Genomic DNA, 19,016 nt, shown 5'->3' on the forward strand with positions numbered 1-19,016 from the left:
GAGTATCCGGTAGAGTCTCTGCTGAGCAGAAAGTAATGCAGAATCATGCTCTTTACACAAGCGTGGCCACTGCATGAGTGGAAGGTTAGTCATCTTTGTGGAGATCACCACATGGCCAATAGCCAGAAAACACCCTGCTCTCTCTCCATGATTTTGTCCAATAAAATAATAATTCATCATGTGCTATCAAGTTAATTTCAACTTATGGCAACCTTTCTCGGAGTTTTCGAGGTATTAACATACTTGGCAGTGGTTCACCATTCATTTCTTCTGGGGGAACCCTGGGCTATGTCCAGCTTGCCCAAGGCTCCACAGCCTGGCTTTTCTTACAGGAGACCCAGTGGGGAAATCAAATGCCTCTGGCCCGACAGCCAGGTATCCAACTTGCTGATCTATCCAGCCAGCCAAATAAAATAATGGTAGGCAAAGGACAGATCCTGAAGCTCAAATCCTTTGGCCATCTCAGGAGAAGAGAAGACTCCTTGGAAAAGACCCTGATGTTGGGAAAGTGTGAAAGGCAGGAGGAGAAGGGGACGACAGAGGACGAGATGGATGGACAGGGTCATTGAAGTGACCAACATGAATTTGACCAAACTCTGGGAGGCAGTGGAAGACAGGAGGGCCTGGCGTGCTCTGGTCCATGGGGTCACGAAGAGTCGGACATGACTTAACAACTAAACAACAACAATAACAAAGGGTTGCCCTCTAGATGTTTCTAGACCATAGTCCTCAATATTCTTCACCTCTGACTATGCTGGCTAGGATTGCTGAGAGTTGCAGCTCACAAAAATCCAGAGGACTGCATATTGCCAGGCCATGTAATAACAGGAAATGGGGACTGGACGGTGAGTGGAAGAGATTTGGGGAGAGGGAGGGGATAAAAATCTCATGCACTATCCCCAAGGAACTGAACGGGGGAAATACTCTCATCTCTCTCCCATACTGTTCAACACGGTTATGTGTAGAAGACTTTCTCCGTAGACTGCAGCTTTTACTTTCCTAATGAATACATATCTTAGGGCTTGTCAGCTTGTCTGCATTTGCCTTGCAGCTTCTTCTTCTCCCTTTCAGCGTTAACTTTCTTGGCAGAGACTCCCATCTGGAATATCATACCCTCCGGCACAAAATGGTTTGTGCAAGAGTAATTGTATTGGGCACAGGAGAATTGCGCTGGGTAGGTCTACTGTATTATCAGAAGAAGAATGTGTGTTCCAACCAGGCCCCACAATTCCAGTAACACAAATCAAGAGATACCCCCGAACTGGCTCCTGAAATCTTAATTTACAGAGGTGCATGAAGAATGGTACAAGTGGATAATCTTAGACTGTTGGCTTAATTATCTTCCAGGGGCAAGGGGGCATAGGGAAAAAACCCACGCTAATAATTCTAAATGCTAAATGGCTCTTTGTATGCACTCTTTTCTCTCTCTGTTTCCTCTCCTACTTTCATCTCTCTCGTCCATTCCCAAAATGACTTCTCCTGTTTTCCCTTTTGCAAATTCCATCTCTTCTCTCTCCAAGCTAAACTTGCTTGAGTTCTTTCTTTAAAACCCACTTCTTGGATGTGCTTGGTCAGCATTTCTTCAGTTTTCCTTTTTGCAATTCATGACCTCCAATCTCTTCATCAAACTCGTGATTTTGAATTTTCCTCTTTCCACTTTCAGAGGTTTTGTGATGTTTTCAGACTCAAATCTCCCACTTTTCTGTTTTACTGATGCCTCCTAATTTAACAATCGTGTTTTTCAAAAGCTGGCCAGAATGCAATTGGCCCAGCTCTGCCTGTGCAAGTCTGATGATGGCATCAGCCAACAACCTTTTATCTTTAATTAAAAGTTTCCTTTTCCCCTCCACCCCAAGTGCTAAGGCTCCTCTCCCACTACTTTTGAGAAGTTCGAACTGGCCATTTCAGTTCAGGTTGAAGCATTGCCCTGGATAACGGGTGAGAAGAATGCAATTCCCAAATTAACTTTTCCAATTAGCAGTCACAAGGCATGGTGATGGCCATTGGATTTGATGGTTCTAAAGGTGGATTAGCCAAACTGAGTGAAGAGGGGAGGTCTACCACAGGTTGTTCATTGAGATGGCTCTGTAAAACTGCCGTTGAAAGCTAGTGTGCCACCGAACACCAGCTGCTGGGCGCAGAAAAGAGAATGCTTTTGGCTTTTTGCCTGGTTTGCTGGCTTCCTGGAGGCAATGAGCCGGTCACTGCTGGAATTAGGGAACTACATGATGTGAACCCTTGGCACAATCCAGCAGGGTGCTTGTGTTGTGCCTGAGTATTTACAGCAAACGGGCAGTCTCATGCAAATATAAACATGCGTATTTAAATAAGTGCAATTCAGCAGAACAAATATGGGGACACGCATGCGCGCGCACACTCCAAATTCCTTGCTTTCACTATATTCAAAGTACACATTTATCTTGCTAAAATGGGCTTAATTAATATTTCATACAGCTACGCTGGATACTCTACATTCCTAATGGACAGTATTGATCAAAGGAGGAAAAGGAAATGGCTAAGTTGCTGTAGGGAAAACTAAAGCCTCCAGTTATAAAGCAAATACCGTTTCAAAGGTTTAGGAGTCAGAAGCAGAGCATCTGCAAAATTCAGGGAACCAAACCCCTTCCCACCCTGCAAAAACAAAGGACAAAATTTAAGACGACCGCTCATTCTATTTAATTAAACAGCAAAGATAGACAGCAAAGATCACGGCTGGAATCCTGTTGGTGGGAAGCTCGGAGTGTCTGTAATGCAAATGACGTCATCAGCCACAGAGTTTCATCTTTCATTAAAAGTTTTTCCTGTTAGGTCCTGAGGTTAAAGGCACCCCCCCGCCCATCCCAAGGCCCCCAAAGACTTCTCTGAATCAAATGGGATCTTTGGGAGTCCTCTGAACCTGGCAGCGTGGGAACAGGAAATTGTGAATTAAAGATAAAAGGCTGTGACTGATATCATCAGCCTTACGCAAGTAGAACTGCACAAACAGGATTCCGGACAATAAACCTATGAAATACTGCATCTAAATCTATCTGAAGTGGGCAGATCTCTTTTTAGAAGACTCGCGCCACAGCCAGGGGGCGAGTACAGGAGAGAACCTCTCCTTCCTTCGTTTATGCCATATTTCTGATAAGGAAGGCATCTGAAAGGCATTCTGCTTGAGCAGAAGATCTCAAAACACAAGGAGGCTGGAACAGAAAGATAAACACCATCACTACCTGGATCTCAAGTCAATGAGGTATTTAAAAAATCAGCACTACTACTTCCAATGGGGTCCTTGAAGGAAACATGCTGCCAGCATAATTCTTGGAAGACTAATACAAAATGGGCCTTCCTGGCAAAACTCTGGCAACCATATACAGTGGTGCCTCGCATAGCGACGTTAATCTGTGCAGCAAAAATTGCTGCTAAGCAATTTCGTCGCTATGCGATCTAAAAAAGCCTATAGAAACGCATTAAAACCTGTTTAATGAGTTCCTATGGGCCTAAAACTCACCTTAAAGTGAAGATCCTCTATACGGCGGCCATTTTCGCTCCCTCTTAAGCGAGGAATCCGTCCCTAAACACAGTGGGCATCCATTTTTTTCACCCGGCAGCCATTTTGGAACCGTCGATCAGCTGTTTTAAAATCGTAGCTTTGTGATGATCGGTAAGCGAAACAGGGACCTGATCATCTCAAAGCGAAAAAACCCCATTTAAACCATTGCAATGTGATCGCTTTTGCGATCGCAAAATCTTCATCGCTATGCAGTTTCATCGCTAAACGGAGCGCCCGTTAAGCGAGACACCACTGTACAGTATTAGTTGAAGCTTCCAAGCAATCTTCAAGAGCAACCTTTCATGCAATGCAATATATTAACCTAAATGGGAAACGGCCAGGGGATCGCTCGCCATAGCCGGTCTATTCCACATTCAGGATGGACTACAACTAGTAGACAGAGTGATGGACTAGGATTCTGGAGAGCAGGGTTCGAATCCCCGTTCAGCCATGGAAACTCAATGGGGGAGTAGAGCTGTTAAAACCAATCTTTAAATATCTCACTTCCTTTGAAAGCCCCATTAGGGTCGCTTAAGTTGGTTTCGACTTGACAGCATGTAACAACAAGAATTATGCAGCTAATCCTGGTAAAATGAAATCCATGCCATAAAGGACAACCTTCACTAAGGGATAAAGTTGGATCTAGAAACACCTGTAAACAGTCAGCCCGTGAATCCACCTTCAGTCTTGTCTGGCTTGATAAAAATTTGCTATGCAGTTCCACTCTCGTGTCGGAAGAAGTGAGACTTAGTCCATGAAAGCTCACATTAAAACACAGCAGTTCACCAAAGAAGATATTTGACGTCTTTGATTTTTATTTTGTTTTTAGCCTGATATTCTAGCAGAGACTGACAGGGCTAGCTCTTCAAAACCTTTCCAGAAAGAAGTTTCACAGTTTACAGATAAGAGTCTACTAGCATTAGCTGCTTCAAATTAGGATTATACCACCCATAAAACTGTCTGAAGAAACAGAGTACAGTAGTGCCTTGCAAGACGATTGCTTCACATAACGACGAATTCACTTTATGATGAGGTTTTTGGAGCGATCCTGCACTTTGTTTAACTATGTTTCCTATGGGCGATTTTCGCTTTACGATGTTAGGGACTTGCCTCACAAGACGGTTAAATTTCAGGTCCCTGTTTTTTGCTTTATGATGTTTTTGACAGCTTGGTCTTGCTTCACTATGTAAGTCTTTTAATGATCTCTGTTTTGTTAGACAGCTGTCTTTGCTTGGGAACCTCATTTCGCTTAACAATGTTTCCTATGACAATTTTTGCTTTATGATGACAATCTGTTCCCATTGGAACAGATTATCAGGTTTTCAATGCATTTCAATGGGAAAACGTATTTCGCAAGACGATGTTTTCGTTTAACAGCGATTTTCGAGAAACGAATTAACATCATCTTGCGAGGCACCACTGTAACTGCCTCACCTTTTTACATACCTACGGCAGGCAGCAGGATGGGTCCGCTTCACTGTAGGCAGGAGCTTCCCAATGCCCTAAACAGAATCCTTAACTGAATGGTTGAAACATACTTGTATTTGAGGATCACAAAAGATCCTTGTATCTTAGGTTCCTCGGGGGTGCCAAATTTCCTTTTTCTAGCACTACACAAAAAGTAAGACAATCAGAGAGAGATAAGAATAATAAGTGCATGCTGTCAAGTCAATTCTGACTTAGGGAAACTCCTTCCAGGGTTTTCTAAGGAGAGAATACTAAAAAGTGGTTCACCGTTTCCTTCTTCTGACGGCATCTTGGGCCTTTGCAGTTTGCCCAAGGCTACACAGGCTGGCTTTTTTCTCAGGAGGCACAGCGGGGAATCGAACTCCCAACCTTTGGCTCCTACCGAAACTATTGAGCTATCAAGCCAGCTCTCCAAGAGAAAAGGAAAAAGAAACTGAGTGGAAGAAAGAAGCAAAGAAAAAAAAAAAGCCCAAATCCTTTAAACCAAAGCAAGTTCTGCCTGCAAGATTGTGTCCTTGTTGTCGTCTTCCTCCTTAGACACACTTTTCTTTATAGACAAGACAGCTCTGTAATATAATCATTCTGGTTACAACGCAACTGTGGATAACATAATGCCTGCATTAGAAAAAGGCAGCAGGATCTGGTAATGTTGTTTTAATATGATTTGTGTACTGCAGGAACTAGCGCAACCTGATCATTTAGAATCCGTTCAATGCGAATTAGTGTTTTAAAGAGAGATAAACCATTTGACAATTTAGGATTTGATCAGTATGATTCAAGGCTGCCACGAAGATTAAAAATGACACACAATGAGTACATATTGGAAAATGAAAACAAATTCATGCAGCTTTGAAACAGGAAGTTAAGTAAAAAAACACCAACTGCAGACAAAGCGAGGTTTCAGATATAAATTCTAAACAGCCTAAGCCGTGCATAGCCCTCCGTCTCGAAAACTGCAAATTAGCCGTTTAGACTGCTGTCGCTGCAATTCACGTGATTCAAAAGGAGAAGAAAAAGGAAGAGAAAAAGCTGAAGGAGACGGGCTACAGGTCACAGAGAAACTCAGCTTTTACACATCATAGCATCTCTCCCCAATATCTTTTTCCCGACCCAGCAGATCCTCCCAGGCTATGCTCCTCTGGGTAGCCACACTGAAGGAGGACCAAAAGACATCCACAAGAGGTAGGGTCTTCTCCGTGGTGGCACCGATTTTGTGGAATTAGCTTCTGGTGGAGCTCCACCTGGCCCCTCCCCTGTTAACATTTAAGGAGGCAACTAAAACACTGCATCGCAGGGAGGTCTTCCATACAGACCTGGTTTGATTCTGAGTTTATGCTTCTCATCCTGCTGTTCAAAAATAGAGAATTGCCTATGGTGCGACCAGTATCACTGGATTAAATGTTTTTAATTTTATTATTTGTAGTTCATTCATATTTGTTTTATTTAATGTACAAACTGCCTAGGATAGTGAACAGTACTAATGGGGCAATTTATAAATCAAAGAAATAATTGAATAAATAAATACATTTTGGGGTAACAGACTAACATCTTGTTTAAAGTATCTGTGAAGTTCAGGGAAGATGCTTGAGTTAGTGGCTTAGGAACGGTCAGAGCAAAAATATCCCAGAGGATAAGTTCTACTAGCACCTGATGTGCTGAAAGACATCCTGTACTGTCCCTGAATCAAAGGGACTTGTCCTTGGGTGAGTATCTAAAGCAAAAATGATTCTAAATTAAAGATATGAGAATATTCACAATTTTTCTCATCCTTGACAAGTGTGCATTGAGACACACTGAAAGAACCCACTGAAAGAAAAACGGTAATTCACTGGAAGATTTCTTCCCCTTTGCAAGAAAGAAAAGAACAATATTTCTCTTTGTTCAAAGAAGTAACAGCATAAAACATACTGTTTTTTTAAAAATGTAATTTCTGGGAGGGGGGAACCAGAGAAAAATGCAACGTGTTAAATCTCTCCTGATTTTTGTAATTTCCCATTCTCAACTGTTAGAAGCAAATAAGCAAAAATTACCTCCCAATTGAACACAAAAGTCTTCTCAGAGCCTAAGAACACTGCTGGATCAGACCCAACCAGGCTTATGTCGTCTAGCGAAAGGAATCTAACTAATTATCCCCACGCAAGACAGATAAACTGAACGTCCAAGAAAATGTCGGCTTTTGTTCTTTTTATTGAACAGGCACATCCAAGAAGATATAAATGTGTTATAATGTTTTATCTATTGCAATATCTATTGAATATCCAAAGAATATAGCTGTAAAAGCTTCACACAATGTTTTAGGAATCCAACTATGAAATCTTAATGGATAAAATGGAAAATATAAGTAAGTACTCCAACAAAATGTAAAACTATTCTAACAAAAATTAAAATGATGTTTAAGAGATTAATAATAAAACTGTATCTAAAGTGTGACAAATACTTAATAATAAAAAGTATTACAAAGGCACAGTCTCTATTTTAAAAAAAGCTCTCAAATTTAGTCCAGGGCTAAATACATATCTTAACAGACGACGTAACTAATAGACTAGAGCACAAGGAATTATAAAATCACATCAGCATATAGTAAAAATATAATCTGATCCCTCATCAAAGTTTTTCTCCCCTCTATGTGGGGCTGCCTTTGGAGACAGTTCGGAAACTTCAGTGGGTGCAAAATTCTGCAGCCGACAACTGACCAGGGTCAGCTACAGGGAGCATACAACGTACCTGTCACAAGAACTGCACTGGCTACCAGTCCGTTTCCGAGCCCAATTCATTACCTCTAAAGCCCTCTACACCTTGGGTCCAGGCTACCTGAAGCACTGTATCTCCCTATATGCACCTTCTCGGCGATTAAGATCAGCAGAGGAAATCCTCCTCTCGGTCTCATGTCGCAAGGACATCTGATGGGGACACACAAGAGAGGACCTTCTTGGTGGCACCTCCCAGGCTATGGAACGCTCTCCTTCGGGAGATCAGGAGGGCCCCATCCCTGTTATCCTTTTGAAAAAAGCTAAAGACCCATCTCTTGCTCAGGCTTTTAACTATTGCAACTGAATCCATGAACCCAATTTTAGCAGGTAATTTTTATCTTTCCCATGTTTTCATCTTTTCCTTGTATTTTAAATCATATATTGTTTAATTTATCTTTTAATATTTAACTTATTGTCTTTTTAATGGTCTGAATGTTAATGTTGTGAGCGGCTTTGGGTCCCTTGTTGGGAGAAATGCAGCATGTAAATAAAACTACAACTACTACTAATAATAATAATAATAAAGGTGATCTCCTGCCATCCTTAGCTCCTTGCAGTGGCTATCTTTTCTGGCCATTAGTTATACCTTCCTCTCCTCTTTATCAGCTATCAACAATCCTTTCTGCTGGACCTCCACCAACAGAAATTTTATAATAGTCATTGCTATTGTTCCAGCACTTGTAACTCAGAATCTGGCAAGCTGCCATTGTGATAAGCATTACTGTTGTGACTAAGATTCACAACGTGTGGAGGAATAAAGGGTTGTCAAATAAAAGATCTGGTATACCAAAGCGCTATGAAACCAGAATATAGTAGCTACAAATAGTGCAAGTTACAGGACTTGTAAACATCATATCCAGTCACATTAACAAACCGCAGCACAAACGGATAAAGACACTTACTTGGATGACTTCTTTCTATCTTTCTCTCGAGATCAGACTATAATTCTGAGTCCTGCCCCCTGCATGGTCCACCTTGTGCCACTGAAATTTGGGCTTTCTCTACTGTGAGCAGGCCAGCAATTAAAACTTCACCTTGACATCCTTCTCAATGGGCAGAATATTACTCCCTGTTGCCAGCTGTTCTGGCTCAGCTGCTGCTCCCAGGAATCATAATGCTATTTGCTAGTTGTATGTATTATATGAGCAGGCATTATACCTGTTGGGTTACCCCCTGTCTTACCAGTACCAGCACAGTCCTTGCTCTAGGTGCCGTTGGGAAGAACGCCCCAAAGTGGCACTGCTAGCATAATGAGACTTCTGTACCTTCACCACTTGGAAGTCTACAGAGCCTTTGCTCAGTTCAATTGCTAAGCAAAATTCACTCATTTCCTGCAACTAGGCAGAGTAGACTCAGTGAACACATGGGACCGATTAAGTTGAGAACTTTTATTTTAGGCTAGCACTTCCCCCATTATCTTTCCGTTACCACAAGGTGCTAATTTCTTATATTTTGTGTGGTCTTCTAGAAAAGCTATTAAATTCTTTAGATGGCACTTTGTTCTCTCATATCAGCACAAACGTCTTTTCCAGTCTGAGTGCATGATCTGTAGATGTCCCACAGGTTTCAGCCAGCCAACATGCTCTGAATGGAGGTCTTGGAACAGCGTCTAGTGTGGTTGAGAAGGCTAATTTGGGAGTGGCCATCCCTTCCACACTGAAGACAAATACAATCCGTTCCCTGTCCAGCTCCCTGATTTTGCTGCTTTCGGGGCTGCCTCTTTGCCTTGGCCTGCTGGACAAGGGTCTCTTCAAATTGGGAATGCCTGCCTCCAGCCTGATGCAACGCCTGCCTCCAGCCTGAATGCTCAGATATTAGAGTTTGTTTGTTTGTTTAATTTATATGCCGCCCACACTACCCAAAGGTCTCTGGGCAGCATGCAGATCTCCTTCTATCAAAACTGTGGTCACCCTCTGGGGTGCTTTCTCTGCACTAATTCTCCATACAGGAGATCTTCTGGAATCTGACCTGGATCTTGGTACTGTATATGCCATCAGCTTCTTATTAAGCCGTACTTTCTTTGTGAGTCTAGAGAACATGGTGGCTGCTTTGCCAATGCTCAACATCTAGGGACAGAGTGTCGAAGATCGTTGAGCAATTGTCTCAGCCAACCACCATTTCCTTTTTAATACTGGGCAGCACAGAACAACAGTCTACCATGGTAGAGATACAGAGACCTGGAATGGTACGCTGAATGAAAGTACAGAGATCCCCTCAAGCTCCCCACAGACACTCTTGTTGGTAGAAGGACAGATAAACCAGGGTCCTGTCAAGAACCATGCCCACAGTTCACAGGACTAGGGCCCACACATCACACAGGAATGAATATTGCCAGCAAACCTTCACACCATAAATGCTTTTTAAAAAATGCACCCTGGGTGTGAAACTTCTGTTTAGAAACTGCAGCAGAAATTGAATCTCAAAGCGGAGGATGTACTAAAAATTCTAGACATGTTTGCCATTACTAAGCAGAGTTGCTTTGCAACAATAGCACAATTAGCTCGATTAATCTCACACTCCCAAACTTGAAGTCACAGTGACAAGCAGCACATCGGTTTATGCATTTAACAGAATTATAAATTTAGCAGCTCAACCTTACTTAATTCTCCTTTTACAGGCAATTAAACAAGCTCTTTAAAGCACTTCTGCTTGAAACCTTGTCTTCAATCCTCACGTTCAATTAAACTGAACACGAGACATTGGAAAACCGTCAACGGTTGGTTTTGCTGTACATTTTTCATGATTTACTTATCAAGCTACACTTAAAAAACAGTTAAAAGAATGCCTGTTTAATTGAAAGTCTGAAGAGCTAGCGAATATGTGGTGGCCTTTAAGAAGCTAGCTCCCCAAGCAATACAGCCAAACCCCTTCTCGAAGGTTTTCACAGCTGGCATCCAATGGCCAAACAGCCCGAAAAAGCTACAACAACCATCGTAATCTACACTGTTGGTTCTTAATAACACAATAATACCTCTATTAAGGTTTTAAATATAGTACTTTATCGTACTATTTTAACCATAAATTTCCCCAACGGAGCCAATAAAATGAATTAAAGTATTAGTTGCAAAAAATAAATAAATGCAAAAATAGGTGATACTTTTTATAAACCACTAAAAATTTTATAAACCACTAAACAAAGAAGCACAGGCTGTAAGCGCAACCCCCCTCCCCATTTGGCCTTTCTTTGAAATGGACAAGTTTCTGCTTGGGCGGGGGGGGGTGATACAGAAAACCTGAAGGTATCACTTATTTTTGCATTTATATTTTATTTTGTTTGGACTACACGGCTGCCCTTTATTATAATAGCAAAAAACAGAGTTAACGCTTACTGAGACTTACTGTTCTTCACTGAACCAAATATCTTGGTACACCTTTCCTTTTTGCTTGCCCTCCCCAAACAATACTGGAAAAGCCACAGAACCCCAGCATGCCACCAACATCTGTCATCATCTTGTGCAGTTAAGCATTTATAGAGGCTGTTGAGTCCGAGGGCTTCAGGGGCTTTGGAGCCGGGCGCCATCGGTGTGCTGATGATAGCAACTATACATTCTGTCTCCCAAAACAGGATGAGGTTGTTCAGGCGCTAAACTAGTGTCTGGACACTAACACGGGTTGGATGAGCAGTAAGTTGAAAGTTAATCCGAACAAGATAGGATTCCATGGATCAGTTGAATCCTGTTATAGATGAAGCTGTACCTCATTTTAAGAAGGAGGTGTGTAGCTTGGAGGTACTCCTGGATCCAGCTATACAGTATCTTTGGGGACCCAGCCGATGGACTCAATGGTTTAGAATTCCTGGAGCTCTCTTTGGCTGGCTTGCCAGCCACCATCATTCCTGGTCACGGACAATTGCGATATAGCAGTTTATGTGCAGATATTACTATAGTGTGCTGTACATGGAGCGACCCTTGAGGTTCCACAACCAGGGTATCATGACCGAGACATAGGAAGAATCTGGTCTTTCCTACTCCCACTGTGAAAAGGGGCAATTTCTAAAGAGAAATAAAATGAGATTGCTCTCTGGATGTCCCAGGAGAAAGACCACAGGTTCACTGCTTTGGGGGTTACAGAGAGAACAAGAGTTAGTCCACACCTAGAACAGGTTACTCCAACCTGGAGAACTCCAAATATTCCGGATGTGACCTCCTAACGGTCTCAGCCAGCCTGGCCAAATATCGGGGGTGGGGAGTCAACTGTCAGAGATCAAGAAGATACTGAACCTCTTCTAAATGAATGAGCCAAGGCGTTCCCTTGTTCACTTCTGTCCTATTGTAGCCTCTGCTCTGAAAGTTAAAATTACGCAAGTGGAGAAGTAAAAGAAGCTTCTCTAGCTGAACAACCCAGGACGTCCTTCAAGTATTCTCAAAGAAGGAGGAAGGAATGATGGTCTGCTTTTCAACAGGAACAAAATGCAATTCTTTTCTTTTCTGTTCTACCTCAATACACACAGATACATCCTGAGAGCTGTACCTTAATGATGCATTTGCCGCTATATTTGTCAATCTTATTTAAATGAAAATTATACTTATTTTCATGGGCTTACCAGCAATGCTTCATGCTAGGCTATACATAAAACATTTCTCATTGTGGAAGTTTAGCTTAGGGAAAAAGCAAAACACATCCCATTATTCTTCCTCAGCTGTCTTGATTCTAACAAACTGGAACCTTTCCTAAGGAGAAAATGTAATACTAGAAGAAAAAAGCAAGAACTCCCTTCCTGGTCAGATCTAGGGCATGGTCCTTTCCCCAGTGATGATGCTTCCCCAGCCCAACACTTTATAATCAGAAAGAGCTTGGAACAGTTAAGTTTTTTTGGACTATGCCAGTATGTCTATTGGCTGTTTGAGTTAACACAGATTTTGGTCCTCTTTCTGGCCTGGCCTAATAAAGATGTTACCACAAAATGGATTTCAGGATCCAAACTGAATCTGGAGGTCATGTACAGCCTAGTCTGTTCAGATGGTTTTATATTTATTTTCCTTTTCTTGTTTCACTGATATTTATTTATTTATTTATTTATTTATTTATTTGTTTGTTTGTTTGTTTGTTTGTTTGTTTGTTTGTTTAACTTATATGCCACCCAAACTACCCGAAGGTCTCTGGGCGGCTTACAGCATTTAAAATACAATAAAGAGGCAAAATAAAAGGGCAAAATAATTAAAATGCAATTAAAATATAAAAATATATATTCTAAAAGTTGCTATCAGACCCACATTTGATGTTATTTCAGTTAAAAGCCATTTTAAAAACCTTCTGAGTGATCTTAGTGATTACTGCCTCCATCCATCCATCCATCCATCCATCCATCCATCCATCCATCCATCCATCCATCCATCCATCCATCCATCCATCCATCCATCCATCCATCCATCCATCCATCCATCCATCCATTCATTCATTCATTGGTGGTGTATAACAGAGGACAATACAGACATAAAACAAAACTATAATGCAACAAACATAATAGTTTACATTTGTAATTAAAATTAAATTAAAACCAGGCAACGTAAAGATATGTTATAAATCTATTATCTCAGTGGGCTGTTGAGGGGGTGTAATTTTGGAAGGTCTACTCAAATAGGAGAGCTTTCAGGGATTTATTAAAAGTTTCCAGAGAAGAGGCCAGGTCAATTTCCGGTGGCAGTCTGTTCCATAGTAGGGAAGCAACCAGCAAAAGGGCCACTTTTCTCATTTTCTCCTTCCAGACTTCTCTTGCGGTTGGCATCCTCAGCTGCCCAGCCTGGATTAAGAGGGTAGGATGGGCAATCCCTTTTGGGAGGAGGTGGTCTGCCATGTGCTAAGGCCTGAAACCATCTCCATCACCATTCCTTGTCTATTTGAGAGCTCTGCTACCTGAAAGAGGTGGCTTTCATGCAAGAACTGAACATACAGCAGGGCACAGGCCAGTCACCTCCATCAAAGTGAATGAGCAACAGGTTTGAACTAAAAACAAGCAAAACCCCTCACTACTTCAGCATAGTATTAACATTTATCCACTATGGTCCGTTTTGATGTCCTTCCGTAAGTAGGTGAAGACCTTTCCCTTCGGGCAAGCTGTCCCTTAAGGACCAGCTGCCTGAGCGGACTTTATAAAAAGATGGTTGTGCTTTACTGCTTTTGAATGGGGTTTAAAGTATTTGTATACTTACTGTTTTTTAGCTTTAAACGTTGTCTTTTTTTTTAAATGATGTAAGCTCCCTTGGGTCCTTCTTAAGGAGAAAGGCGGGGTAAAAAACATTCTAAATAAATAAATAAACCAGGCCAAGGCATGTTCTTCGAGCGCAGACTCAAAGAGGGATCACGGCTCTGTGACTACATGATGTGGATGCAGATGGTTCTCATTCCAACCCACCAACATCTCTCATTTCAAAGGTCTTAGAACGTGATCAGAACAGCCACTTAACTGATTCGGGCAGGCCAGTGGCCAAGCTAAGACTAAGGCAGTTTCGTGGTTTCTTCTACGGGCATCAGTGCGCCTAACTAAACATCTCCTTCATGTTGAAGAGCTTCCTGCAACATTTGCATCTGAAGACACATTGACAAAACCTCATATTTGAGATGCCTTCCTATGGGGAAAGCTAAAGCAGTCAGTTGCCTTTGAAGGCACTGAGCAACTATTAGGACCCGCCATCTCGGCCGCCAAGAGGCTTTCTGCAAAAACAGCCTTCCAGACAACAAGCAAGCACTGGTCTGTGCCTTCTATTAACAGCATTTATCAGAGGATGGCAGGAAAATGGAAGCTTTAAAGTTTCTAAAATGAAAGCCATGAAATATGATGAATGGCGTTTTCCTGCAAGGATTAGCAGAAGCAGAAGGAAAGACCAGAGCAAAGGTCAAAGTTACTATGGTCCTGCAATTACTGGTTCTTCATTTAACCCTTCAGAGGAATAATAAAGGGAATAGACTAGGGTTTCGCTATTGTGGGCAAAGTTGAATAGATGATGTAGATTCCTTTCAAGACGTATACAAAAGAGATCGATTCTACCAAAACTGATGAAATCTACCGGTCTCTGCAGCTTAATGTCTATCTTTTAAATGGCTCTTGCTCAAGTCCCCTATATTTTAATGAGGCTTGTCCAGGAGACCTGTGCCCCTGCCCCCCACCCCGAATATTCTTCCCTATAGCTTTCAATTCAGTATCATATACATGCTGAGAGTGTGAATGCCTTGAATTTCAACACTAAGCCCAATGCAAGGTTCTGCTGGTTTTGAAGCCTTTGTCAACAAGCTCTTCCTTACAGTGCTAATGCCTCCACTGCATTTTTCCTTCCGTTTTCAACTTCAAGGCGCAGACTGATGGGTGAAAGAAAAATCCTGCTTTTCTACAAACAGAAAATGAAACCAGAGCCATAGTCTCCAGAAGAAGAATACCAAAGGAGGAGAGGAAGGAAAAGGGAGCCTTACTTGAATCTGGCGTTCACCTCGTCGATGGCTTTTTGGTATTGCTCGGTGGTGACTTTGTAGAACTGAGAGCTCTGGGGAAATGGAGAAAGAAAAACATACACGATTGAACGAGCGCATTCCAAATGGTAGAAACGTTTTCACGATCGCTCCAAGAGAAACATTTGTAGACACAATTACTTGTCATTTCAAGGACAATTTCCAGTGGAAGCTCCTGAGATTTGCAGATACATTTATTCTAATTACTTTTAAACCTCCTGATCATAGAAGTAGATAATTATTCCCCCCCCCCATTGTCTCTGCATTTCACCCCTTTAGCTAAACTCTTCTTAGGTCAACGAGACATCAGCCTTTTCCTACCTTTTCCTCTTGGCCTCCTGCTGACTTTGCTTCTAGCCTAGCCTCACCGTGTCCCTCTGTTTTCTGTATTTTTCTCCCTCCACTTCCTGGCTCCCCACCACTTTTAACATCCATGACATTCAAGGCCCCATCATCCCTGTCTCCACTACAAACTCCATGCCATGCCCTTGACTGTGCACTGGGTTTTGTGACATCGCAACACCTCAGCCAATGGCAGGACCAAATGCTCACAGGAGCTTGTGGTGATTTGACTATTGCTCATTGTTTAAGCTGGCATTTTAATAAACTGACCAAGCTAACAATGGCCAACATCCTGTTGCTTAGTGTAGTGAACTGCACTTGAGTAGGCCCACTAAATCAGTGGAAATCTGTTGAGTCAACTCCTCTGCAAGTTCCACTGATTCAGTGTGTTTATTCTAGTTGTGACGTAGCCAGTGAGACAGTACAGCATTAAACTTAGGATGGACAGCCCTTTAGATTGAACAAGGAAGCTGTATACAGATTGATGATGGCTTCGTTCATGGTTGATGCTTAGGAACTCAACGCCATTCAAGCACCTTGGTCAGATCCGCCATGTAAGCTAGCCTCCACAGACAAAGCAGTCAGCTCTGCTTGCATTTGTGAATCAGAGTCATCCACATGGGTGAAAACCTCTTTGCATTGTGTCATAAGTCGATATGATATACCTTTATTGGCATTATACAAATACACAGGGGGAAGAGACATAATCAACACCAATGAGGAAGCACAAAATCATGAAAGAAAAAATATCACCCGGAGAATGGGGCAAAGAGGAGTTCAACATTATAAGGCATCAGTTAGGTTCAAAAATTGCAGTTAAATAAGTCTGTTCACAAAGCATATGCTGAATTGTCATACAAGAGCAGTGCATGGATTTAACTTAGGTATTTGCCATAGGAAAGCCCCTTTCCAGTCAAGAAGGAAAAAAACAAGAGAAACTACTGTTTTCCTCCTGAGCAACGATTTATTATGGTTTGAGGATTGTCATCATCAGGTCTGAGCCCCTTCTGAGCCAGTCAAGCCTAGGCAGGAAGGGTCAGGAATCTTAAGGACCCCATGGGGATGATAGAACTACAGATAGCTCCCGATGGGCCCTTGCGGCTGGTGCCCTGCCTCTTATTACTGCTATAAAGATCTCAGGAGATTGCTGAAGCCCCTTGCAGGTCAGTACAGTGGGGTCTTGACTTGAGAACTTAATCCGTATTGGAAGGCGGTTCTCAAGTCAAAAAGTCTGTAAGTCAAGTCTCCATTGACCTACAGTGCATTGAAAACCGATTAATCCCGTAACAGGCCGTTTTTGTTCCATTTTGGTTTTTTTCTGGTCTGTAAGTCAAATCTCAGTCTGCAAGTCAAACCTAAATTTTGCAGCCAGAGAAGTCTGTAACTCAAAAAGTCTGTAAGTCAAGCCGTCTGTAAGTCAAGGGTCCACTGTATTACTGCTGTCCCTGCATTTGTGGACTAAAAAGAGACCTTTCTTGATTTAGTATACATTCGCTTCTAGTGCCCTAGGAAGTAGCAATGCTGTTGCGGGATTTCTTTTCTAAAGACAACAGGAGGGCCATGTCCTTTGTCCCGGACAACATTAACAGAAAGCACAGGAGATTCACAATAAGGCAGAATTGCCCATACATAGTCCCTCTACGAGCCTGCCGCTATGTATTTCAGATTGCGGGTTCAGGGCAATGGTGTACACCACACACCGAGACACACACAGTGCTATCTCCCAGACAGGGTGCAATTACTCTTGTACCACCACAATCCTCCCTATATTTCAAGGGCAAACAATACCGAAGCCTGAAGCAGAAACAGTGTTTCCCAGACTTTGGAAATGTCACCGTGTCCCCACGGGCAAGACGCATTCTGAGACACAATGGCCAATAAAAGCTGTGACATTTTTATGATTAAATAATGTCTTCGGTAATTTTTTTAAAACTGTAAAAAACAGTTTTTATGAATCTGTTAGCTCTTAGTATTGGAACTAAGGAACCTAGCTATGGATGGATTCCAAAACATACCTATATACAGATTCAGAGGATGGTCTACTCTTATTTCTTGGAAAGAACTTTTCCAGCCCTTCTCACTGTCTAGGCCTCTGAAAAATGACACACTTTTCATATAAGAGGAACCAAATTAAGGCAGGTGAAGGCATAACCACCCATTCTGCTTTTACCTTGTGTCTGGACAATTCGGCTGCTGAGTCTCATTGCCAATATAACCTTTGAACTGCAGAGATGGAAGGGACCCGATGGATCATCGAGTATAGCCCCTCTCAAGGAGCCACAGTGGCTCCTTGAGCCAAATTATAATAAATTGGTTGGGTTTCAAACCCCCAACTGCTTTAATTGCAGTCACAACCCGTTTCAGTTGCCCCAAGCCAAAATAATCACAATCTTTTACACTTCTATATAGCACTTTTCATCACTGCTCAAAAGACTTTACATGTGGTCAGCCAACCCTTCCAACAACCCTGTAAATGAAACCAGGATTATTATTCCTGCGTTACAGAGCGAGAGCAAAGAGGGAGGGAAAAACCCAACACAACATCTTCACAACCACCCACGTAATTTAATGGCTGAATAAAAATCTTGAGTTGTGACTCGTGATGGAACATTCTATGCTTGAATGTGTAGGTTGTTGTGGGGGTGAACAAAGAAACCCAAATGGGGTTATGCTTTCACGTAAGATCAAGTAATGCCAGATGTTTCTGCAAGGGGTAAGGATGGGATCTGAAGCTGAGGCTCCAATGCTCTGGCCATCTCATGAGAAGAGAAGACTCCTTGGAAAAGACCTTGATGTTAGGAAAGTGTGAGGGCAAGAGGAGAAGGGGACGACAGAAGATGAGATGGATGGACAGGGTCACCGAAACGACCAACATGACTTTGACCCAACTCCGGGAGGCAGTGGAAGACGGGATGGCCTGGCGTGCTCTGGTCCATGGGGTCACGAAGAGTTGGACACGACGTAACGACTAAACAACAAGGATGGAATGATTTACAATGCAAGATATGATTCTTAGAGGCATCCTTATGGCCTGTGCAATGGGGCAATCTTTTGAGCCCAATTTCTCTCTCAGTCTCTTGGGGTAACTTTGAGTTGAGAATGTCCTTGTCTTGTAGGGCAGGAGGTAGAAATGTCTCCTTCTTATGGCCACAAAAGCATTAGATCAAAAAACTCCGTATACGTGGCCAAAATGCAACGAGGAGACAGCCAACATTTTAAAAAATTTCTTCACTCTGGGCTCAGTGGTGAACAGACTTCATTTCACTGATGATTGAAAAGAGAAACTCCTTGTGGAAAGGTAAAAGGACAGATATTTAATCATTGAAGCCTGTGTTTTAAGCTTGCCCAGGTCATTCAGAATTCACCAGGGATCTATAAAAATCATTCGGAAAAACATTAAGCTGAGAAGAAGGGTAAAATTGTGTTTTGTGCCTTACCCCCTTTGCACAAATTGTAATAAATTGGGTAACAGATACCACAGT

The 19,016-nt window shown here is 42.2% G+C and overlaps 1 protein-coding gene across 2 annotated transcripts in view; it reads right to left on the reverse strand.

Annotated features, from left to right (window-relative positions):
* Positions 1–19,016, reverse strand: part of CHCHD3 (coiled-coil-helix-coiled-coil-helix domain containing 3) — a 261,889-nt gene that overhangs the window by 49,912 nt on the left and 192,961 nt on the right. For both annotated transcript variants that reach the window (XM_020800276.3, XM_020800275.3), the window contains exon 6: positions 15,157–15,227. In XM_020800276.3, coding sequence (XP_020655935.3) covers positions 15,157–15,227 — 71 coding nt within the window. The remainder of the gene's footprint in view (positions 1–15,156; positions 15,228–19,016) is intronic.

This window comes from Pogona vitticeps, chromosome 5, assembly GCF_051106095.1.
Source record: "Pogona vitticeps strain Pit_001003342236 chromosome 5, PviZW2.1, whole genome shotgun sequence".
Classification (NCBI taxonomy): Eukaryota; Metazoa; Chordata; class Lepidosauria; order Squamata; family Agamidae; genus Pogona; species Pogona vitticeps.